This window comes from Mus musculus, chromosome 11, assembly GCF_000001635.26.
Source record: "Mus musculus strain C57BL/6J chromosome 11, GRCm38.p6 C57BL/6J".
Classification (NCBI taxonomy): domain Eukaryota; kingdom Metazoa; phylum Chordata; class Mammalia; order Rodentia; family Muridae; genus Mus; species Mus musculus.
The window spans coordinates 110,089,885-110,114,916 of NC_000077.6; the positions used below are offsets into that span (position 1 = coordinate 110,089,885).

The window sequence follows — 25,032 nt, forward strand, 5'->3', positions numbered from 1 at the left end:
TCCTCTGGTTTAACAGAAAACTCACCTGTCATGTAAGAGACCAAAGAGACTCTATCCATTATCCTCTGAGTTGTTGGGGTGATAGGTGTGTACACAATCATAAAGGTGGAGTCATTAAATGAATCAATGCGTCCCAGGTCCACATCAGGCAGTGACGAAAAATCATAAACTTCATGCAATTGAAGAAATAAAATTAAACTAAGTAGTATAAGTGCTGTGTACAGGAATTCCTACAAAGCCAGATAAAAGAAACAAAGACAACTGTAGTTTCTAATGAGTCAAATGCAATTGGTTTTGCCATATAGCTATATTTGTTGATGAATTTTCAAATTTCTCCGTCTACAAAAGGTAAGCATTCCCTATCATTATCAAGTCTTATTTTTAAAGATGTTATCTTGCTACCTATCCTAAGCTGGCTTTAAAGATGTGGTCCTTGTGCCTCAGCCTCCAAAGGGTTCAGATATGGCCACTATACATAGCCTCTAGGGAATTGTGGAAGTGAAATTCACTGCTCTAGTGCAAAGAGAATAATTGAGTTTTAAAATTCAGTAGGAGGCGGCTGTGGCTGTGGCTGTGGCTGGCCTTAGACTCCCTCCAGCACCCCTCCATTTGAGTTTTCTTCAAGAATCAGTGGGCAGAAATAGTTCCAGGACACTGACAAGTTAATAATTATTATTATCTTGGTGTTGATAGTTTAATAATAATTACCAGCAACCACATGGGGGCTCACAACCATCTGTAATGAGATCTGATGCCCTCTTCTGGCTTGCAGGCAGGCATACATGCAGGCCTAATGCTGTATACATAATAAATAAATCTAGAAAGAAAGGAAGGAAGGAAGGAAGGAAGGAAGGAAGGAAGGAAGGAAGGAAGGAAGGAAGGAAGGAAAGAAGGAAGAGAAAGAGAAAATTTATTTAAAAAAATTCACTGAATATGTCCTTAGCATAATCTCGCAGTTTAGTTAGCAAATGCTACCTGGCTGCACTATCTGATACTTCAGTGGGAAGACTTTTCTTCACAATTATGCCAATTTCACAAAGTTTCTGTGTTCATAAGAAACCAAATGCCGTTTTAAAAGAGGAAGATCCAGGGACTGGAGAGATGATGGCTCAACAGTTAAGAGTATTGGCTGCTCTTCCAGAGTTCCTGAGTTCAATTCTCAGCAACCACATGGTGGCTCACAACCATCTATAGTGGGATCTGACGCCCTCTACTGCCATGCAGGTGTACATGCATGTAGAACATTCATACATAAAATAAATAACCCTTAAAGAGAGAGAAAGAGAGAGAGAGAGAGAGAGAGAGAGAGAGAGAGAGAGAGAGAGAGAGAGAAGTAAAGCCTTTAGCTCTGCCATCGGTGTATGAGTTTATCAGCACATTCTTTGTCTCTTTGACCTGCTACTATCTTAATCTTAGTGAGCAAAACAGTTTGAAAGTGGTTTTGTAGGCTTTAAAGGAATTTATTTATTGTATTCTCATTTTGCACCCCCTCCTCTGTTATACTGTCCCTAGTGAATGGCCTCCTCCTTTTGTGTGGAGCCATGATTTTCTTCCCAGCGGTGTCTCTAGTCCTTGCACACAGGAAATATGCTGCACCATTACACACAGGAAGCAGGGCAGATCCTGAGTCATACCAAAAATGTATCTCTTTTCAGTCTCTTTTTTCTGAGAAGATTCTTGCACAATAAGGCCCACGTTTGTTGGCACACATTTATCTCTCTCTTAACCATCTTGGTCTGTTTAATAAGAAAAAAAGAGAAGAGTCAACAAATACTAAGATCTTAAGAGGAAATGCTCTGCAAATGTCAGAGCCTGGTTGCTCTTTACTCCAAAGGAAAGACTTGGATTCTGGGATTCATAACTTATTCACTGGGTATCTCTTCTATTTCCTTTCCATTTTCTCTTCTCACTCTCAGACTTCTTCAACAGTGTATTTACTTAAACAGCATATATCATAAATACATTAACATTCTAATTTGTACAATATATAGCCATTTAAACACACAGGAGAGAGAGGAACATGAATACAGGCTTGAATGATGCCCTTTATATATAATTTATGAATCAACATCTCTTGCACAACATAATAGGCATATTAATTCAATGTGAGAAGACCACCATAGTTCACTTTTCCTGAGAGGAAAACTTAAATCGGTGAAAACATTGAATTGCTGAAGTGGTAAACATAGCAGGACTTCAGTTTGGAAGTTTCTTTTCTCACCTGATAAGAACAACAGTGTCATGAACAGTAATGGTGCCCTGTGCAGATATGAGATAATATATCTACAAGAATTGAAAGGACTGGGTGAAGACCTCAATCCTCTTAGTCTGTTTTATTTTGGCAAGAAAATTTGGTTCTGTCTTTATAAGACATGAAAGTAGACATGTTATTGTATATATTATGAACTGAGAAGGGATATTCATTCACTTCAAGGTTGCCCTTGGAAAGCCACACTATGTTTGAGCATATGCTTGAGGCAGTGATAAAATCAGCCTTGAGACTGAGATTCAAGTAGGATTTAGCTGGGTATAAAACTCCTAAATTTTGACTTAACTTTTCAACTTCTTGTTGTTGATCATCTGAGGAAATGAAACTGAAATGGATTATAAAGGAAGTAGCTGTCATAGTAATGGGGTAGGCATGCTATGTAAAAGTGTGTTTGATTGGGTGGGGGAAGCTGGGAATGGGGATAAATGAAGCTTAGTGTTTTAAGAGTCGTACTAGTAGCAAGGTAGAGGGCGCAGGCTCCAAGGAGGATGAGCTTCATGAGAAACCAGAAATTTCTGTATACTCTTCTCTGATAAGGGATGCTGATTACGGTAGGCACCATATGCAAAAATCTCACACTAAGCATCTGAAGGGAGTACCATTCTCCAAGGTATACCTTGATCCCAGTCAATAAAGAAGTGGAGAATCTGAGAAGTTTCCATAGCAACACTTAACATTTTTGGTACCATAATGCTACACGTTAGATTTTTCTTTTTAAATAGTGGTCTTCAGAGAGGAAATAAAACATTGCCCCCCCCCCCGACAAATAGCTTGGGAGATTCTGCTGAGGACTGATTTGAGAGGATAAGACTCTTTTTAATGCAGATAGACAGCTAAAGTTAAGCTAGAGCCTATTGAAAGGCACCACAGGAATGTCCATGGAAGGGCATGTCATGGCTCCAGTAGGTGCAGTATTTGGCAGGTCTAGTCATCCTGTCCTTGGGAGAGTAGTAAACAAGAATAGGAAATATATGTCGTGTGAGTGTGTGTGTGTGTGTGTGTGTGTGTGTGTGTGTGTGTGTGTGATGGGCATGGATACCATGGAATTTGTGGATGGATAGATGATTTTAATGAGGGGTAGGGCATTATAGAGACACAGAGATGGAAGCTAACCCTGGAAGTCTTTGTCCTGTGCATGAGCAGTCAGGGAGGAGAGTATAGGAGCAGAGCAGCTCCTCTCCAACAGAAACTGCAAATCAGTCTCAGCATTTATCATTTATATCAAAAGTGTTCACAGAGCCTTTCCGAATTTGGCTAATGTGTTTATCCAGGCTCTTCAAAGAAACAAACAAACAAACAAACAAACACCACAACTGTATCAACATTGGGCAACCTAGAGATTTTTTTTTAAATGTGAGAAGGGGAGAGATGTGTGGAGACAGAGAGCAGTAATCCATGTACTTTCAGGAACTGGTTCCAGAACTATGTGGCCTGCTGATTTCATAACTGGTAGCGCAGGCACATGGGATGCCAATGGGCATATGACCCGTCTCAGCCTTGCATACAAGACTGTGAAAGAGAAAAGCTGGAGCCTCTGCTTTTTAAAGCTGAGGAGAATTTCATATCTTCGGCTGAACCTCAGACGTATTTGCAAGGCCTTCGTGTGGTTAAGTGAAGCTCGCTCACAATACTGAATGGCTTTCTTACTGATGTATACTATATTGATGAATCTGCAAGATGGCTCAATGTTAACAGCACTTGCTACCAAGCCTACAGACCTTAGTGTGATTCTTGGGACTCACACGTGGGAAGAAAAGAGCTGATTCCTCAAGTTGTCCCTGACCTCCACATATATATCACATGAGCGTCCCTTTCAACAACCCTACCCCACCTCAAAAAAATAATTAAAAAAAAAAAACTTAAAGTACTGATTTAAATGTTAATTGCATTTAAAAATACTTTCACAGCAACATCTAAACGAGCATTTGGCCAAATAGCTGGGTCCCATAGTTCAGCCAAGCAGGCACATGAAGTTAACGGTCACAATGTGGGGATTCATAGAGATATTTTACTCTAGCAGAACATTCCCTGAAAAGAGAAGTTTCAGAGCATAGTTAAATTTAACCTCTTCCCATACCTCCACCAAGAAATCACACACTATTCGAGTTCTCCAGCCTCTCTGGAAGCTGCACATAAAAGAAAACAAAGCAGGGTAACTCTTCATTAAGTTCATTAAGACTTTAAACTGTGGAAGGAAAGGGCTTGCTTAGACTGAATTACACAATCAAGTCACTTTAGCGAGAAATCACTTTTCTGGGAGGCTTGCCATGGCCATTGACTCCACTGTGGTGTCCTATGATGGTCTGTGCCAACTGGCTCTTATGTCTTAATAATTGGTAGAAATAACCTTTTTACCAACATGTTGCCTAAAACTGGTCGACCATGTTGTGATGGGATATTGGGATATTGCCATACAGATAGAGAATAGAAGTTTCCCTGCATGATGCTATCATCCCAGTCATGAGACAAGTTCAAACAGAGAAATGCCTATTTCCCAGGATAAAAATTCAGGTGTAGAGTTGATGGGACAGTCCCATTGGGCAGTAGTTGCACAGTAGCCACTCACAGCTTATTTCCAGAGAAGAAAACAACACATGGTTATATAATAAGGCTCAGAGGCAAGTCTTCGTACAAAAGGGTGGAGAAAAGATATCAGAAAGCCTTTTGGGCTGACAAATGGAGAAGAATGTAGTATTAGCAAAAACAAATAAATAAATAAATAAATAAATAAATAAATAAATAAATAAATAAATGTTTTAAGTCAGGGTGTCCAGAAGCCCCAAGAATTGCTCCGGGCAACGGGAACATTCTTAGAGAGATGGGATAACTTGAACCAGTCAAGGGAGCAGCCACAGCCCTTTGTAGCCAGAACTAAGACTAACTCTCTATCTCAGAGTTCCACTGCAAATCAGCCATGCAGCATAAATAAGCTCGGTAAAACGTCCCTCTTGTTTGCTTTTCCTTCCTTCTCTGGTTCCTAGATCCATGCTAGCTCATGTACAAGTAAAACTGAAGGCTTTGCTTCAGCGTGAGTGAATGTTATTGACTCTGTGCCAATCAACAAAACCCTGTTTACTGCAAACTCCTGCCGACAGCAAAGGGTATGACATTTGAAGTAATGCCATTGTAGTGAAGTGGCACATGCCTCAGTATGATTCAATACATCATACCCAACAAATAAAAACGTGCAGGAAAGAATCTTATGTTAAAAACAAAACAAAACAAAACAAAACAAAACCAACAAATAGACAAACAACCTGTAAGTCTGAGAATAACAGGCTGAGACATAAAAGCATTTCTCTAAATGCCATACTAAAGACTTCTCAGGATTAGAGAGAAAGTGTATTGGAAATGCCTGCCAGTTACTGTACAGTTCATGCACATGTGTGTGTCTAACTGCAGCTGGGCAGCAGATTCACATTCATATTCACACAGAAAATGCTTCCAGAAGACCTGCTTACATTTCTCACCATTACTAACACATTACAGGCACATTCCCACATCTTTACTTAAAACTAGAAAATATGACAATGTCTTTAAAACTACCCACAACTTCCCCTTGCAGACCACAGGAAAATAAACCCAGAAACACTAAAACTCTGTGCAGAAAAATAAATAATAACTTCTCCCTAAAAAGTTCTCATTGAGTAAATGAAATCTCACTTATAGTTACGTAATACAAACCAAACAGAAGCAAAAAGGAACTTACATTTGGAATGTCCGAAGAAAGTATCCTGAGTCTTGGCTTACCTCTGTTTCCCCACTCCAAGAGAATGGGTTCTACTTCTCCCCGGTCTCTATCACATCTGTATTGCTTTCATTCTGTTTGCCTGTTTTGAGCATTCCCAGTCAGCCTGACTGCTTTTGGAGGAAGATTGTGGTTGTAATTTTCTTGGCCTGCTGAGCACTGTATTCACGTGACCATTCTCGAACAAATCTCTTTTTTATTGACTTCCAGCCAGTTCCCACAGCAGAGAATTGCCAACCCTACTCATTTGACTAATTATAGTGTCAGAAAAATCTGTGTTGCCGAGGGAGTCCAAATTTGTAACTTTTCTGGGCCCTCCCCCAAAAGAAATTGACAGATTTCAAAAAATAAAATAAAATAAAATAAAATAAAATAAAATATTGTCCCTTAAAAGGCTCTGAGCTCTGGACTTATTCTGCCATGTTGAGGCAGATATTCTAATTATGTTTCAAACAGCCTAGAAAGCAATATCTTGATTTTTTTCCTATATCATATCTTCCATCCTGTCCATTTCCTCAGTTCCTGCTCTGGCCAGAATCAGTCAATAGACTCCATCTTTAAAATGTGCTCAACATTATGTGTTGTGTTTTATAAAAAAGAAGAAGAAGAAGAAGAAGAAGAAGAAGAAGAAGAAGAAGAAGAAGAAGAAGAAGAAGAAGAAGAAGAAGCAGCAGCGAAGGGTATGTTTGGTAGAGGTGCGATATGGTGTCGGGGAAGGGGATGCCTCTGGGGGCCCATGCTGAGGCATCCCTTCCCCCTGAGGTACCAGTTATAGTATAGTATAGAATAGAGTTTATTCATGGCATGGGGAGGGGGAGTTGAGGGAGTAGAGATAGAGAAAGACAGAGAGAGAGAGAGAGAGAGAGAGAGAGAGAGAGAGAGAGAGAGAGAGAGAGAGAGAGAGGAGTAGAGGCCATGAGCACAGGGAATGGCGAGAGAAGGGTCAAAGGGGAAAGAGGATAAGAGAGCAAGAGAGCAAGAGAAGTGAGTGAGGAGGGGTTGAGCAGCCCCTTTTACAGTGAGTCAGGCACACCTGGTAACTGTAGCCTAGAAGAAATGCTAACGTTATGGGTCTTGGGAAGTATGGCTCAGAACAACATTCACTCAGAACAACATTCAGCTACGTATAGGAGATTGAAAACCAAAAGTAAGGCAGCCTAAAAGGACCCGAGTTAGACAAGTCACAGCTTAATAGAGAGATTTTAGTAAGAAGGGAAGCGTGAGCCACTGCCCAGCTAATATTTAGAAAATTCTTTTTCGTTTTCATAGCTAGAAAGAAAGAAAAAAAAAACCAAAAATTAGTTTCTGTGTGTCAGTGAACTTTGAAAATACGAGTCTTCAAAAACTACTTATGACTTCAGATAACATTCTCTGTAGTCTCCAAGATTATACAACCTAACCCATCAATTTTTAATTCATAAACCAAGCAAATGCATTTGAATCTCTGGGGACCTTACCTATTCAGAATTCTCAGATGGTTTCTCTATCGCTGGTTGGAATACACTCTCGAAAGCTCTGGGGAGGGTTTGCTGCTCAGTAAGAATTCATGCCTATGGTTTTGTTCTCATTTTAAGCTTCCCTGTCAGGGTGTTCAAAGAAATGACTGTTTCTTCCATAACTGCTGCTGCCGTCTTTGAAAAGAGTCTTCACTTCACTTCCAGAAGCCTGCCACATTTGCTTTGTCGAAGGTTTTTTTTTTTTTTTTTTTTTTTTTTCGATTTTTCCCTTTTTCCCTCAGAGAAATGATTTATAGATTATTGCGCAACACTCTGCTGGGGCTGTCTTGTAAACATGCAAAGAGCCATGAACTACACGATAAATGTTATTGCAACATCTCCACTACACTATTTCATACTGGCCATCTTTTTTTTTACTAATCCACTAATTTGTTCAAAAACAATGTTTTTTTAAGTTGCCCAGTGTTCTGAGAGCAAAACCCCCAAACTCGTATATTAAGAAAAACTGGGGGATTTTCTTTGTTTGTTTGTTTTGTTTTATTTTTGTATGAAGATGATAAGACTGTGACACCATTGGCTTGACAGAGAACTTGGCCTAGTTCACAGGGGTCAGCGGTGGTTCTCAACCTTCCTGCTGTTCTGATCCTCTAATACACTTCCTCATGTTGTGGTGACCCCCCACACACCATAAAATTATTTTCATTGCTACTTCATAACTGTAATTTTGCTACTGGTATGAATCATAATGTAAATATGAGATATACAACCCCTGGCAAAGTGGTCATGACCCACAGGAGGAGAAACAATGTTTTAACAGTTTATCAGAGCTCTGGATGAGAAACAGTTATTTCAGGTTTTTAACATGGTCTTTCCTGGGTCTGAATTACTGTTCTGGTCAATGAAATCCTAAGTAATTGTTATAATAAACTATTATAAAATTTCAATGATCTTGATATCACAAGGTAGTTTGTAGAAGTTCAGCTTTCTTCGTGGTTGTTCCTCTCACTTATGTTTTCAGCATTCCTTCTCTCTCCACCCCATGATTTTCAAAGACAGACAAACAGCATCATTCCCTTGCACAGAACCTCAGCAACACCTCCTTTTCCACTGCTCTTTAGAAACTCTTAAGCAGGAGATGATCTGTCCCCCACAGATGACCTTCTTATGACACCAAGTGTGTCCTGCAGAGTAACAGATACTATGGAGGAATCGGGTCACACAGAAGAAGAGATATCTTTTGTGGAGCAATTAACGTTTACTTATATTTAAATTTAATTGTATGTATATACAATTGTATATATATTTGTATATAATTATATACACGATATATAATTTTATAACATATTATATAATTATATTATATATAATTAATTATATTATGTATTTATATGTTTATATTTAATTTATTTAACTTATTTAATTTTTAATTTTATTGGCAGTGTCATATATATCTATAATGAATTGAAGTGTGCTGCAGTTCCTGTTTCCCTCTCATCTCCATCCCCACCCTCTCTCACTAAAACCCTTCTTTTCAAAAACTTCCTCTCCTGCTTTCATATCTTTCTTTTAGCCTTCCAGTTTCCGTCTGTGCCAGGAGCTGATCCTGTGCCACAGAGCTCCATATCCAAATACCACTGGGAGAGAGCTGGTCTTCCAGGAGCGCTGACAAGCCTGTGAGCACAGGAAAGACCAACACTTCTGCTCAAATTCCTGGCCCAAGAGGGACCCGCCAGAGCCATCAAGACACAGGAACCAAGAAACAGCTGGGGACAGGATCCTTCTGGTTTCCATCTGTGTCCCAGAGATGACCTTGTACCACAGCTCTCCATACCCAAATTCCTCCCAGAGAGAACTGGTCTCCCAGGAGTACTGACACGCAGGTTTACAGGGGGGACAAGACACAGTCAGAGACAGCAAGACCATCTAACACCAGAGATAACCAGATGGCATGAGGCAAGGGCAAGAACGTAAGCAACAGAAACCAAGGCTACTTGGCATCATCAGAACCCAGTTCTCCCACCACAGTGAGCCCTGGATACCCCAACACACCAGAAAAGTATATCTTCTTTTTTAATTAGTTTAATTAAAGATTCTTGCTCACATGTAGCAAAAAGTTATTTTCTGGAGCAAGCACAACTTCACAGTGGCTATACCACTCGAGAAAATGGCACCCTCTCCTCCAACAACCACTTAGTGCTCAGGGAGTTGAGGGCCTGTTTGTAAACCTGCATTCTACAGCGTCCAATGCGAATCATAAGCATTTATTTCAGTATTGTTACAACCATTTTCTAAAACAATGAATTGATGCATAGAAATGACTACACAGTGCAGTGAATTCTTAGTCATGTAAGTGTTAGTGATGTTGCCATTACTGTACTGTGCTTTTAAGATGAACATAGTTCTGAAATTCCATGTGGCTCAGGTCTGTTGTCTTGTTTTCTTTCATAGAACTATCAGTTATAAGTCTGAGACAGTCTCACTGTGTTACTGTCTTTCTTAATCAGGAATGAAGGGGATGGGTCAGCTGCTAAGGTCCTGTTTCCCAATTGGTTCTTGATCTGTCAATAAAGATGCTAGTGGTCAATGAGCTGAGCTGAATAGGTGGGACTTCTGGGTTCCTCAGGCAAGTTAGCAGATGTGTGAGAGCTTGGGAAGAAGGAGGGGGAGCAGGGATTGGTCTTGGGATTGGTGTCACAGCTGTTTTTATTAGTATAACAAACACCACAAGCAAAAGTCACTCTAGAAGAAAAGGTTTTTATTTTGGCTTACAGATTACAGTTGATTTCCAAAGCAGACAGGCACTCAACGCAGGAACTGTAGCAGAGATCATGGAGTGATGATGCTTACTGGTTTGCTTGCCCAGGTTTGCTCAGCTGCCTTCCTCAGACATCCCAGACTCACTTGCCTAAAGATGGTAGCATTGAGAGTGGGCTGGATACCATTCTATCAACTGATCAGCAAGAAAATGCCTGGGGCTGGAGAGATAACTCAGTCCTAGCATATGGAGGCTCACCACTGTATACAATTCCAATCTCTGGGTGTTTATTTAATGCCCTCTTCTGGTCTCCATAGGCATCTTATATGTGTGATGTGCAGATATACATGCAATGAAAATGCCCATAAGATAAAAATGAAAAGCAAAGAAGATGCTATACGGACACACCAACAGTTTCTCAACTGAGGTTCCCTTGTACCGAGTAACTCAAGTCTGTGACAAACTGAGAAAAACTAATGAGGACTATTAAGGAGGGGAACATAAAGGAAGGTTTTGAAATACATGCTACATAAAAAATGGAAGAGGGCTGGTGGGTAAGATGACCAGCCAGAGTGGTACAGAGGAAAAAGAGGAAGGAGGGGTCAACGGAGAAGGATCAACAAAATCAGACTATATTGGAAAACACCACAGGAAAGCCCATTATATTTTTATTTAAATTTTGTTTGTTTGTTTGTTTGTCCTGAGTGCAGGTATGTAGACATATACGCCTGACACTACATGTATGTGGAGATCAGAAAACAGCTTGAGTGATGGTTCTCTCCTTCCACAATTTGGGTCCCACCCAAGGATCAAACTCTGGACATCAGACTTGACAACTGGGCACCTTAACCAGCTGAGGCAGTTTTCTGACCCTAAATAAAGTGTTTTTAATGCATTGATGTGTACGGATTAAGTTGTTATTCATAAAGCAGGTACATCAGCAAGTCCAGCATTAATGTCTCTTTTTAACTTTAAAGGCTTAGAGCCTTTGCTCAAAGTCTACTTGAGAAGTCTCCTTGTAAGTTGAGGGCAGTTGATATTCACATACACTATGAAGTTACAATCTTAGCATCAAGGGAATTTTTTTTCATATAATTTTTTCATATTAACTTATAATTTCATATAGATGTTTGGTTAATTAGTAACAATACTAGTAGTAACAACAAAAAAATCTCCTAGATAAGAGTCCAGGTAACTGTACTGATGTTGCAGTAGAGAGGTTGTAGCATTCACAGACTTGGTAAATAAATACATACAAAGCCAGTCCTTGGACCTAAGAGTACCCCTCCTCTGCATTACTTTTTCCCAAATCAAAATTTCAGAAATGTTTCAGATTCGTATGTAAACATGCACACAGTTATTTAATGGTTGCAAGTATTTACGTCCACCAGTTTAAAGTTGCTTCCGCAGTCAGTCACAGTGGACAAAACATTTCTCCGTAACTCAGAGTGGGCAAACTGTGAGTAAAGAACTAGTGAATGACAGACAGGTCAGGGTGAGTTACACAAAAAAACAAATACTGTGCTGTTGGGAAATCAATTGATCCTCTTCTCCCTAAAATCAATATTGTTTACATTATACCTTACCTAGACACGGAGGAAAGAAAAAAGTTAATGTTTTGAAGTTCAGGCGAAGAAAATCAATCAGTCTCTTTAGCATGCTCAGAAGCATCAATACTATTGTAAATGCAGTTTAAAACTCCACACTGTGTGCAACGTGACTTGATTGAGCGTAGTCTGGCTGCGTGTTCTAAGCTGTTTGCACACCGACCAAGTAAGGCACAGTGATGCTCTTAAATATACTGTCTGTAAGAGGGATGTGAGCTTGAGGATACAGAGAGGACTTTGAACTTTACAGCTCTTCCTGTGGGAGGAGCTTCCATTTCACTGAGGAATTGGCTTCTTCGCCAAAGTCGTCCAGCTCCTGCTCCTTGGAGAGCTCCAGGAAGACCTGGAAAAGAGAACGCATAAAGAAAAACGAAAAAAAAGAACGAGAGGCATGCCACGCTACCTCCTGTAGCTGCAAACGATGCAAAGGTTATATACTTCCTAGGCTTACTTGATCTTCTCTTTTGCATGTATATGCATGTGTGTAATTTATGGCCACATGTGCATTGGTCCATTACATGCTGGTATCCGTGAATGCCTGGAGTTGATCTCAGGTAGCCTTTTCGATTTCTCTATGTGAAGTTAGAGCTCTCCACTTAGCTAATCCTGCTAGCCAGATGCTTCTGTGATGGTAGGGCTACAGGAGTCAGCTATGTTGAGTTGGCTTTATACGGATTCTAGAGGTTCAAACTATAGTCCTGACACTTGTTCAGAAAGAGCTTTATCTGCTGATCCATCTTTCCAGCTCTAAACTTTTTAGGATTATATATAATCACTAAAAGTTACCCACCTGCTCCAGAGTAGACTGTGAGAGGCTGTATTCTTCCAGGTCAAAATTCTCTTTCACTGTGTAAGGATGAATTCCTGTTAGGAGCTCGTATATTTTTATTAAGGGAATTTCACCAATTTTTGAACAAAAGGACACACAAATCATAAAAATATAAGATAATAACTATTTTTGAGTTCACTGCTAGGAAGTAAATACACCATTTAATCACACCGAAAGATAGATAGACAGGTTTCCATGGAGATTTGGCAAAGGCATTAGAAGATGCAAATGAAGAATAAAATATTCCAGAGCACCAATGTGAGATAAAGCTAAACATGATTCTCCTTATTCTGGAAAACTCCTATGTGTCTCTTACATCTGCCTTTCTTCTTTCTGCCTCAGAGGCTAGTGCTGAGTAATGTGCCCCAGTGGGTCTTCAGCAGGAGGGAAAAAAAGAAAAGGGGGTCATGGTTTTTATTCTTTTTTAATTTAATTTTTTTTTACTTATTCACTTTACATCATGCTCACTGTCCCTCTCCTGGTCACCCCCTCCCACAATCGTTCCCCCATCTCCCCTTCTCCTCCTGGGTATCCCCCCCACCCTGGCAGTTCAACTCTCTGTACTCCAAAAGCTGTTGCCTGTATGTGGGATACGTTCTTCTTGCTGGGCTGCCTTGTTAAGATGGCCTTTATCCTTCCATTCCTTCCCTGACACTGAATCTCTTGACCGGTGGCTAGTATTTCTCAAAGGTGACAAATTCAACACCATTCTCCAGACTGCCTTTCTGTCTCTTTGGATCTAGTGACAATGGTAACCATTGTGCTTATTTATAGTCTCAAGATAATACACTATGCTCTTATGCAGTAACTACAGATGTGATAACTACAGTGCCATGATCAACCAATCTTGCTGCCATCTTACTGCTTCTCTCTTCCCCTTCCACTCTACCTTAAAGGAACTCCTACTCTCAGCTTACAAGACAAGGAGGGAACATAGTAAGAAGTCTGATTAAGTAAAATCTTGTGACCTTCCTGGCTATAGGCAAATGTCACCTGAGAGAGGAAAGCCCCTAAGGTTGTGCTGGAGCTTGTATTACCCATCTTTGATCTTCTGATACAGAAAAATGAATCTATGTGGATGTTCATGGAGCATGCATTGTTCTCAAAGTTCCTTCAATAAGTGTATTGCAACTGAGATCATTAATGGTGTCTTAATGACCCTTGAGGAAATGGCATGTCTGTATTTGTTGCTTTGTATAATCTTCCCATCACGAGGTAGAAAAATGCTATGTAGCAAATGTTTAAAAATACCCAAATGAAAACCTCAGTGTTAGCAAATTAAGTACACAAGAAGGAATATGTGTTAGAAAAGGATATTGATGAAAGTGTAAACATCAAAAACTTATAAAGGAAGGCTACATTATTCCAGGGAAGCATCCTTCCTGGGGCATCAATCTCGCTGATGCTTATCTATTACAAATGCATCCTGTTTATGAGAGCTCCGTGGACCACTTCTCATCAGAAGGATGCCAACCTAGCAACCAGGCCAAAACAAGTCATCCAGGAAGATGACGGACCAGAGGGTGAGAGTGTACAGTAAGATTAACAAAAGGAAAACTTACATAAGTGACCCTAACCATGTATCAAGAAGACACAAGTGGGGAAGTATGAGTTCTCAGCAGAAAGGAGTGAGTTGGCCAGGTTGAAAGCGCAGCACCAGAAGAGGCAGGAAGAGTACTGCAGTGTGGATCTGGAAAGGTCCTTCATGAGCTATCCAAATAGTGCTCAGTTTGTGATACTAACTTGAAAGCTATGGAGCCTTTAAGAGATTGGGGGGGGGATTTGAGATGTGAATACATAAATTGAGAGAGAGAGAGAGAGAGGGAGAGAGAGAGAGAGAGAGAGAGAGAGAGAGAGAGAGACCTGAGTACTGGTGGAAGTAAGTCACTATAGGTGAATCTTTGGAGATAGTACTTTCTCTTAGCTCTGGTCTGTTTCCTTTGCTTCTACCTGACACAATGATGTAAGGAGCCCCAGTTGCATGCTCCCAACTGCCACAGACAGAGTTGTCCCTTCATGCTTATCCTGCTGTGATGGACTGCAATAGTCTGAAAACATGCAATAGGTGAAACTTACATAGAATCTATTTGTTCACAACACAGAGGCAACACAGAAACAGGTGCCAGAAGTGGGGTTGTTTCTGTGATTTAAACATGACCTCAGGTCCTCCAACCCTTGAAAGTGGTTTATGAGGGTAATGTGGAAAAGTTTGGGAAGAGAGCTAGAAAAACCCTAGACTGCTAGAAGCAGAGCTCATGTGACCTTCTGGTGGAAGATCGGGATGATAGTAGACATGCAGCTGGTAAACACTGTACTCGGAGGTCTCAGACGAGTACTAGCAGTCTGCTGGTACAAGATGGAGTAAGCAGTTAGCCTGGAAGTTACTTGTGTGACTTCTGGAAAATATGTCTGGCACAGATTGTGTCCTGAGCATTTGTGTGAGGCTAAATCCATGGGTGGAGAAATTTTTGAAACAAAGCGGTATTCAGAACACAGCATAATCCATGTTTGCTTCTTTTAACCAATTTTACATTGAGAGACAGGGACAAGCAGAATAAACATCTTTGAAAAAATGTGCATTGTGGATACATTTAAAGTTATTGTAGACAAAGTAGGTGCAGTAAGAGTGACTACAAATGTGAGAGTCATTCGTGCCATTAAAGAAAAATCATGGGCTGGAGAGATGACTCAGTGGTTGTGGGGCAATGGGCTACGTGCAGACAGCCTGGTTTCCAGTCGAGGCTAGATCTTGAACCCCGGGACCCGGTAGCCCATTGCCCCACAAGTGTTTAAAAGCACTGGCTGCTTGTCTGAAGGTCCCGAGTTCAAATCCCAGCAACTACATGGTGGTTCACAACCATCCATAATGAGATCTGACACCCTCTTCTGGTGTGTCTAAAGATAGTTACAGTATACTTACATATAGTAATAAATAAATCTAAGAAAATGGAAAAAAAGAAAAGTGATGGGAAAATACGAAAGTTGCCTTGAGGGTCAGACTACTTCCATAAAATACCCCAAGGTATAAAAGTGCAAGCTCACTTTAAAAGCAAGTGAATGAGCAGTAAGAACACCCTGCTGGTGAAGGACCATGGATAGAACTTTCTGGTTTCAGCTGCCCAGGCAGTCAGGTGCTGCTATAGCTTTGATTAAAGGGCATCTGATTTTTCCTCAAGCTGCCAGCAGAACAATTTCACTTGGTGCAAGTTTTGTGTGCATTCATAATGCAAAAGTGGCAGAGTGATCAGGACTTGTGCCAAGGTTCCTGAAAAAGCTTGGGGGTGGAGGTGGGGGTCAGGCATTGTGTAGTAGAGTCAGATTCCGGGGAAGACCACACATGAAGCTTTGAAGTGTGAAGCCTATGTTGTGGTGACTTCAGGATATTGGAGATGCCAGAAATGAAAAATATCAACTAAGGAATGCTGGCAGATGTTGAGTAGAACAGGCCCAAGAAGGAAGGCAAATGTGCCTCAGATGGTAGACTCATAGGGGGGAAGGACGATACAAAGGTTTGTAGGCAGTCACCTTATGCCAAATATGTTCTAGATGTCGGACATGGAGCTACAAGAACCAATTAACTCTGTGTCTTGGCCTTGCTTTTGTGCAATCTCTGCTTGCTATCTTTTTGTTGCTCCCCTTCAAGTAGGAGTGTTTTCTCTGAGCCATTATTGATGGAATCTACATATTGGAATATGTAGATTTCTTTTTTATTTTGCTAGGACTCACAATTCAGAGTTTGCCTAGAGTCATGTGAAAGACATTTACACCAGTCCTGGGACTTTTAAGGATTATGGAAATTTTTGAAGTTAGACTGAATGTATTCTGCACTATGAGGTAGACATGCCAAATCAGCTTGTTGAGAACCACTGGATTAGACGTCTTAACAATCTATTAATTATGTATCATGAACATTCTATGTTTTTTTTTTAAACCGGTTTAGATTTTTATGGTTTGGGGAGTATACATGCACTCACATCTCTCCAATTTGAAGAAAGCCTCGGATAAAGGTCGTACGTCCTCAACAGGCAACTTATAGACCATCAGAGAGGAGTACCTGCGAAGGGAAGAGAAGGATGAACACTGGGCTTTCAGGTGGCAACCTCGGTGAGTGCATTCCTGGAAACAAACAACAATCCCATTGACTATTTGCATGGATGTACTTCGTACAACTTGGAGATGACTGTAGTCCAAGTGCTCGTTGATCAACAATGTCAGTCTACGAGGAGGAAGAGGGGACACAAGGAAGGAACCCAGTAGCAAGGTGCCTTAAAAAGGGAAGGAACAAGACTATTCTTCCATCTTAGGAAGATGAGAATGTCTAAGCAGAACCCCACAAATGCACTTCAGAGCCCCACAAATGATAATTCCCTCACAAGAGCCAGTCTCCAGGGAGGAATTTATTGTTCTTTTGTATTCCCTGTGGCAGCCCTTGGAACAGAGGCTCTCTCTTAGTAATGAAGATACTCACATCTACTAAAGTTAAAAACAATGAGAGGATAGAACTTTCATTTCTCATTATTCTAAAACCAACCAAACAAAACCCACCAAAATAAAGATTAAAAGTATAACATACACATTACCTTTCCTGCCGAGCAGCCTGGGGGAACAGTCTCATGATCTCCGTGTTCAGGGGTTCCACCTGTGAGGGGGTCTTCACCTTCATCTCCAGCAGGTAATCTTTGCCGAATTTGCTCTTCAGATGTTGGATAGAACCAATGCACCTGATGATAGACATGAGGAGGTTGAAGTCAAGCAAGGCAAGACAGATTTCTATGACCAGTGCAAATCAGCACGTGGGTACTACGGGCAGAGCCAGGCAGAGAGTGGCACAGATTCCCCAGCTTCTCACAGTGGGCAATGTACTTCTATTATACAAAGTAACCTGGGGTCAAGAGCAGGCCAGAAAGGTACTCACCTCAGCCTCCCAGACACCATGATGGCCACACGGTCACACACAGCCTCTGCTTCTGCCATGTAATGGGTGGTCAGGAGGGCGCCCCGCTCTGTGTTTGTGAAAGTGGCTCGGATCGCCTGCCTACAGTTAGATCCAAGAAAACAGCTAACTAAAGAGAATCCTCAAGGTATCATGGAAACCTTTTAAAGATGTTTCCGTTAGCACACTTATGAAACAAGAAATTGATTCAGGAGAAACCAAAACCAAGATATTTGTGTAGGACTGACGGACAAATAAACAACCAAACTCCTGGTTAAAGCATATAATTTAGAAATGGTTTAGGACTGAACATGGAAGTTGATGTTGAGGAGAAAGTGCTGAGCATCCGAGAATGAATGAGCAGGCAGAAGGGAGAGAGTGAGGACTTAGTAGAATGTCTGATAACCCATACACCAAAGGCACAACAAGATTGATTTTAGAAATTTCACAAAGTAATTAAAATGCTGAGGACTGGGGAATTTTAATTTCAGTCTCTGTCACCATGACATTGTTATTGCAGAAAGATTTGAAATTTAACAATTGAGTGGACTAACTGTGCCCTATTACATACTCAGAAAATCTAAGAGAACAAAATTCTTTTTTAATCAATTTTACTTAGTTTTTGATTTTTATTTATAACTATTCCCTTTACATCCCACTCACTGGCCCCTTTCCAGTCACCTACTCCCACAATCCTTCCCTCTCCCCCCTCCCATTCTCCTCTGAGTGGGTGGGAGGCTCCTGGCTATTCCCCGATCTTAGCACTTCAAGACGGTGAGGTTAGGTGCTTCCCCTCCCACTAAGGCCAGACAAGGCTGCCCAGCTAGAAGAGCATAGCCCATATGCAGCTTTTGGGATAGCCCCTGCTCCAGTGGTTTGGGATTCACATGAAGACTAAGCTGCAGATCTATTATTACGTATGTGCAAAGAGACATGGGCACATCCTATCTATGAGAACAAAATTCACACAATGGGTGATAGATGGAAGGAATATGCCTTTTGTTTTTGTATTCCAAGTGTTGATCAGAATACAAAATTGCGTGCTTCCTCTGCTGTCGTTGCTTCTCCTAGTAATGGGTGACTGTTTTTATGGTTTGAAGTAAACTATGCTGAAAGCCAGTTTTTACAAGAGCCATAAATCCGCACAAGCATTGCCCCTGAGATCTCACCACATTTGCTGCTGCCCTTCGGGGTCCATCCCAGTCGATGGCTCATCCAGAAGTACCACAGGAGGGTTCCCCAGGATGCTCAGCACGAAACACAGCTGCAAGAAGACAGGGCAACCTGTCCGTCATCGGCCTGAAGGATGCTGAACGGGATACAGAGTCCTGTACATACCTTTCTCTTCACTCCCTCTGACAAGGTCCTGACAAGAGCCTTCAAGTGGTCCTGCAGTTTAAGGGCATTCACCAACCTGAGAAACACAATGAGTGGATCTTCATTATGCAGGAACACGAGGGAGTGTAGCAAACATATCTGCACAATATTATGGTTGTGAGAGCTTTTAAAGTCATCAGAGAGGTCACACTTTTGACAGTCCTTAGGTTCCTGCTACTGTTTAGACAGTAGATATTCTGCATACCATATATTTACATTGCTATTCATAACAGCAGCAAAATTACAGTTATGAAGTAGCAACAAAATAATTTTATGGTTGGGAGGTCCCCACGACATGATGAACTTGTATTAGGAAGGATGAGAACCACCACTCTAGATCCACAAGGCTATGGCTTGGATTATACAGTCCTCATTTCTCTGGCTTTTTGTCTGGTCATATCATCTCTCTCACTCACACACAACCCTGCACTGATACCGTTGTTCTTTGGCCTTCATTAGAGGCTAAAGCAAAAGCTGACATCTTGAACTTTCGTCTTCAAAACTGAATTAAATAGCAGGACAGTGGTTGTGGCACAAGCTTTTAATACAAGCACTGGTAAACAGAGTCAGGCAGATCTTTGTGAGTCAAAGGCCAGCTTGTTCTACAGTGTGAATTCCAGGACAGCCAAGGATTCACAGAGAAATCCTGTCTCAAAAACAGTAACAATAACAACAACAACAACAAAAACAAAACAAATATAAAGTGGGTTCAATAAATAAATCTCTTTTCTTCAAATGTATTCAGACTACTGAGTTTCATTACAATAACACAAAACTGGCTAATACTGATATTTTATAGCTCTCTTTGGTCAACACACTCTTATTTCCACTATTATTTTCCATGTTTCCCCACCACAATGGACTGGTCTTTCTGGTAATAAGCCCAATAGATATTTTCTTCTAAAAAAGAATAAAAGGAAGGAAGGAAGGAAGGGAAAGAGGGAGGGAGGGAGGGAGAGAGAGAGAGAGAAAGAAGGGAGGGAGGGAGGGAGGGAGGGAGAGAGAGAGAGAGGGACAGAGAGAGAGAGAGAAAGAAAGAAAGAAAGAAAGAAGGAAGGAAGGAAGGAAGGAAGGAAGGAAGGAAGGAAGGAAGGAAAGAAAGAAAGAAAGAAAGAAAGAAAGAAAGAAAGAAAGAAAGAAAGAAAGGAGGGAGGGAGAGCGAGAAAGAAAGAAAGGAAGGAAGGAAGGAAAGAAAGGAAGGAAAGAAAGAAAGAAGGAAGGAACGAAGGAAGGAACGAAGGAAAGATCAGTAAACCTTTCTCTCCAGGCTTAAAGTAAGAGAGAACAGCAGTGAACCCATTCGGGATGACTAAGTGTCCCACAAGCAAGGGAACAGTAGTTAGAAGCTCTCTTCTTTAATTCTGTGTGAGCACATTAATAAGATACCACTGTCCTGAGCAGGGATTAAGTGCGGCTTCTCCACATACCGTGTGATGGTGACCACAGCATCCTTTTTCTTCAGCCCCTTCACAGCAGCATACAACTCCAGGTGTTCCTTCACTGTCAGGTTGGGCCACAGCACGTTCTCCTGAGGGCAGTACCCCAAGAATCCGAGGGCAGCACCCCCACCGCTCCCTTTCAAAAACACCTACACAGACAATATATATGTGTTTCTCAGATTCTATCCAAAACTGCATGCACATGTAAGTGACACTTAATGATGTTCTCTTCAGGCACACGGGTAGTAAGAGCATTAGTAAAATTATGACTGCTTGAACAAGACCATGTCATAATGACAACATCAGTTGACATGCCAAGCCAAATTGGGGGGGGGGGTGGAATCCACATGGTCTCAGACTCCATATGAAGAGCTACAGCTTGGCAATGGCTGTTGACAGAGGAAGAATCAGTTTCTTCCAAGGATGAGCTACTACACAGGTTGTCTAACCCTAAGTGATCTGGACACGTGTTTATATGAACAATGCTAAACAGACTCAGTAGCTTATGTGTATACTATAATATGCACACTCTATGTGTGTGTTTATAGAGAAAGATACATATGTGTGTGTATGTATTTATGTATGTGCATGTGCATATACACGTATCAATGATGATTAAAGATGATATCATGGGTTTGGGAAGTGGGGGTGGAACATGAAGAAGTTGGAGGGGTAGGAGAAGGGACAGGAATGAAGTACATGCAGTGCTCATGTATGAAGTTCACACAAAAACCATTAAGTGCTTAAAGAGTTAAATAACTATTTATCTCTGGAGAAATGACGAATCTCTCAGTAATTTAAAAGGGCAAACATTCCATATTATTATGCCGTAACGTAGTTTAAACTTCAGGACTAAATCTACCACCACAGTTCAAGTTCAGATGGCTTAGTTGGTGGCTTATTACATGAGTTCTCTCATTGACCCAGACGCTCAGAACAATGGACACTTGTTAACTGTTCTGTTTCTCAGCAGGGAGGGGGCAATTCTCCCCTCAGGGTACATCTCACACTATCCGAAGATGCTAATATTTGCTTGTCAAATTGGTATTCATGCCCGTGGTGGAAAGGGTACTACTGGCATCTAGTGGGTAAAAGCCAGAGATGCTATTAAATAGCCTACTATACACACATTTACTCAATCAGCAACACCATTGGTTCAAAAGATGAGTGGCCCTGAACTGACTAACAAAGAAAATTTCCCTTAGCAATACATCTACTACACGAGGACCAGGAAAATGATAATATCTATTATTTTGATGAGATCAGTACTGTACCATTTATAACAGCTAAAGTTTACTCTGTGATGCTCTGTACTGAAACCTAAGCATTTCATATAACTTAAATTACATTATTTTCAAATAAACAGAGATATGAACCTAATGCATTCATGGGCTAAGAAATTCGCACAAAAGAAAGAAAAAAGAAAGAAATTTGCACAAGAGTCACAGAAGATAAGCTTGGGACCTGACACCAGGATCAACTTTTAGAAAAGCCCTTGACCTTGATTCTTTGTGATTATCTCTCTGTGGTACAAAAGCAGTTAGCTTTGCCTTACCAAACTTTCAACAGAGAGAGAAAACGGAAAATAAATACATTGAAACATAAATAAACTTATTACAGCTCTCTGCTCAATGCTTTGTGAAAATACATGCATCTAATACGTAAGTTAATCAAGCAAATTGTACAGGCAATACAAGGCCCTTTGAGGAGTGACATTAAGGAGATAGCCAGGCGCCTGGAGATGGCTCTATCTATGGAGGGTGGGGGAATGTCAAGCCCACACACCCTACAGCGAGGAGACCAGAGGCTGAGTCCAGAGGCACAGAGACAGAACAGCAGTTGGCAGAGCCCTCATTTATGCTAACTCTGCAGCCATGATAGAGTTTGGACCTCTATGGTAGGAGTTTGTAATCAGGAGAGTGGCAGGCTTTTGTTTGCATTTGCAAAGGACTGCTCCAGTAGCTGCATCAGGTAAGAATGGAAACAGAAGGCAATTTATGAAGTCTCTTTAGCCATCAGTAGCATCTACAGCAATCTCTCATCAACCTTCCCTCTGATCTAAACCTCAGATCATACACCAAGAGCATTTTCCTCTGAAGTCATAACTGTTTGGTTTCTGATCATCATTTTATCTGATTTGGTCTACAAGGATGCAATTCATATATTTTTATAATTTGTATCCTGCACTCTGGACAATTGTTTTGTCTCTAATGTATGTCACCTTGGTAAGTTCTAGGTCTCCTGCATAGCAGAAGTGTGCTACACTGAGAACTTCAGTGCATCTCCAGTAGCGCCTGAAGCATCTCTTCCATCCCTGAAGACATCATCTCACCATCAGGCCAAGATTTGTCTCAGTTATGACAAGAAATTTTGTCTGGCTGTCTTCTTTGCAAAGACACCCGTGGTTTCTCGCTACACACGAGGCATGTAGTATTTAATTATAGCATGGATTCAGAGAACTGTGATTAAATATGGAGCTTCATGACTGTAACCACATTAGCAGGACTTGGTGGGATTTTAACAGTGATCTTTAGTATAATGCTGGATGAGACAACTCAGTTTACCAAGCTCTTAGAAGACTTATCAGTGCTCTCTTCCCTGAAAGTATGCATGGGTGTGTGTGTGTGTGTGTGTGTGTGTGTGTGTGATGTATATAATATTTTCATTAATATCTCTATTCTCTACTCACTCAAGGGCACTATGCTGACAACCTTAACCTTTCTCAAAAAAATCTTTTTGAATGAAGTAGAAAGAAATGTAGCCAGTCATCTTCAGTGCATGTCACTAGAATCAATTAAGGGCTAACAATGTATGTTTAGGTTGTCATGAGGAATCACTGAAAAGTGTTGGATATATTTAATATTATGGAACCCGTCCTACGTGTATTACTGACCTGACCTGCGGTTGGTATTGTGTCTCCTGTTATCATGCTAATTGTTGTACTTTTGCCAGCTCCATTGTGTCCTAAGAGCCCTAGGACTTCACCTGAAAGAAACAAGCATACTCAAGAACAGGCAAATAACTTTAAAAAATAAAACCAAATATAATTTGCTTTCCCTGTGGAGAGTACACAAAATGTACTATATACATTGTTTCAATCTCTCTCTCTCTCTCTCTCTCTCTCTCTCTCTCTCTCTCTCTCCCTCCCTCCCTCCCTCTCTCTCTCTCTCTCTCTCTCTCACACACACACACACACACTTGATGTTACTACTAACTTTGTCATATAGAAGAGAGATCTGAGTCTTAAAAACTGCAGATAACTTGCTTAAGGTAAGTTGTTAAGAGACTGAGCTTGAATTCTGAAGAGCACTTGCTCCAGTTAACCAGAAACTTCCATACCAAACACTGTTATTATAACTCGAGATAGGTTCTTATTGTGTAGTCCAGAATGCTCTGGAATGCATGGATGGAGCCCAGGCTGGCCTTGAACTTATTATAATATTCTTGCTTAGCCTGCCCAGTTTTGACATTATAGGCATGAATTGTTATGCCTAGCCATTATTTGTTAAGAATAAGAGACGCACCACTGTAACCCGATCAGTCCATTTACTTTCACCCTATGCCAGGGCTTAGAATGGAGCTCATTGGGAGAATGTTTGCCTAGCATGCAGAAGGCCCTGGGTTTCGTCCTCAACATCAAAAAGTAAATAAATATTTGAAATATTTAATACTTAAAATCAATGCTATCCTTTTTACCCCCTTCACTAGGATTTAAGATACAGGCCATAACTCTCTCTTCCTTTGCAAAGAAAAACTGTTCTATTTAAACCAAGGTTTATCAGCTGGAAGGCACGGCCTGAACCCCATGGTGAGCCAGCTGCCTCGGCACTCACCAAAAGATGATCCCTGTCCCAGACATGCATGCCTCTTAGAAAGACCCAGTCTTCAGAGCCCACAGCAACTCTGCTGAACTGTGGTTGCCAACCTTTTTTAACACAGAAGGAGATGTTCCTCGTGGCGATCTTTTTCTTCATTTTGGAAAAGCACCTTTTCGTTCTGCCTATATATTCCTTCCGCAGACAGCTTGCAATGATGACTGGTTTCTGTGAAGACAGATGAAAACCAGTGTAGCATTTTTCTTACCCCTTCCCCCCAGAGACTGCTCACACCTCTTCCCCCAGGCCTTTCCTTGTACAGAGCCATAAGCCCACCCACTCCTGCTACAAACTGCTGTTTTCAAGGGAACCATCCCAAGTCCCCTATGGACATTTGATTTACAGTGCTGTGTGTGATATGTGCTTGCCAGTCTGCAGAGAGCTGGAATGAGGCCATTCACATAAACTAATAATTTGTCAACACATGCACACAATGCACACAGGCACATACACACATGCAGGCACATACACACACGCAGGCACATATACACACACATGCACACACTTGCACACACATATATACACACAGACATATACACATGCACACAGGCACATATATACACACAGACATACACACATACACACATGCACACAGGCACATATATACACACAGACACACACATATGCACACACATACATACACACACACATACACAAGCACATACACAGATACACAGCACAAAGAAATTCTCTTCTGAATTGTTTGCAGTTAGTTTAACTTGAATTATAAAACTCATAAAAGC

The 25,032-nt window shown here is 41.0% G+C and overlaps 2 protein-coding genes across 7 annotated transcripts in view; both read right to left on the bottom strand.

The window, feature by feature from the left end:
* Positions 1–7,696, bottom strand: part of Abca8a (ATP-binding cassette, sub-family A (ABC1), member 8a) — a 71,947-nt gene extending 64,251 nt beyond the window's left edge. Inside the window, exons 1-3 of one of the 4 annotated variants that reach the window (XM_006533063.3) lie at positions 7,475–7,696; positions 1,635–1,736; positions 26–230 (exon numbers count right to left, since the gene is read on the bottom strand). In XM_006533063.3, the coding sequence (XP_006533126.1) occupies positions 26–230; positions 1,635–1,730 (301 nt within the window). In that variant the 5' untranslated portion in view covers positions 1,731–1,736; positions 7,475–7,696. Of the gene's footprint in view, positions 1–25; positions 231–1,634; positions 1,737–4,346; positions 4,371–5,978; positions 6,306–7,474 lie in introns of those variants that run through there. The other 3 variants (XM_006533062.4, NM_153145.4, XM_006533061.2) reach the window with 3 other exon arrangements.
* A 3,168-nt stretch (positions 7,697–10,864) lies between these two features.
* The window catches only part of Abca9 (ATP-binding cassette, sub-family A (ABC1), member 9), a 67,526-nt gene continuing 53,358 nt past the window's right edge, over positions 10,865–25,032 (bottom strand). For 2 of the 3 annotated variants that reach the window (XM_017314486.2, XM_017314487.2), the window contains 10 exons: positions 24,340–24,457; positions 23,308–23,399; positions 20,403–20,563; positions 18,937–19,012; positions 18,768–18,862; positions 17,581–17,700; positions 17,246–17,386; positions 16,640–16,719; positions 12,627–12,682; positions 10,865–12,179 (listed from right to left, as the gene is read on the bottom strand). In XM_017314486.2, coding sequence (XP_017169975.1) covers positions 12,081–12,179; positions 12,627–12,682; positions 16,640–16,719; positions 17,246–17,386; positions 17,581–17,700; positions 18,768–18,862; positions 18,937–19,012; positions 20,403–20,563; positions 23,308–23,399; positions 24,340–24,457 — 1,038 coding nt within the window. In that variant the 3' untranslated portion in view covers positions 10,865–12,080. The remainder of the gene's footprint in view (positions 12,180–12,626; positions 12,683–16,639; positions 16,720–17,245; positions 17,387–17,580; positions 17,701–18,767; positions 18,863–18,936; positions 19,013–20,402; positions 20,564–23,307; positions 23,400–24,339; positions 24,458–25,032) is intronic. The other variant, NM_147220.2, reaches the window with a different exon arrangement.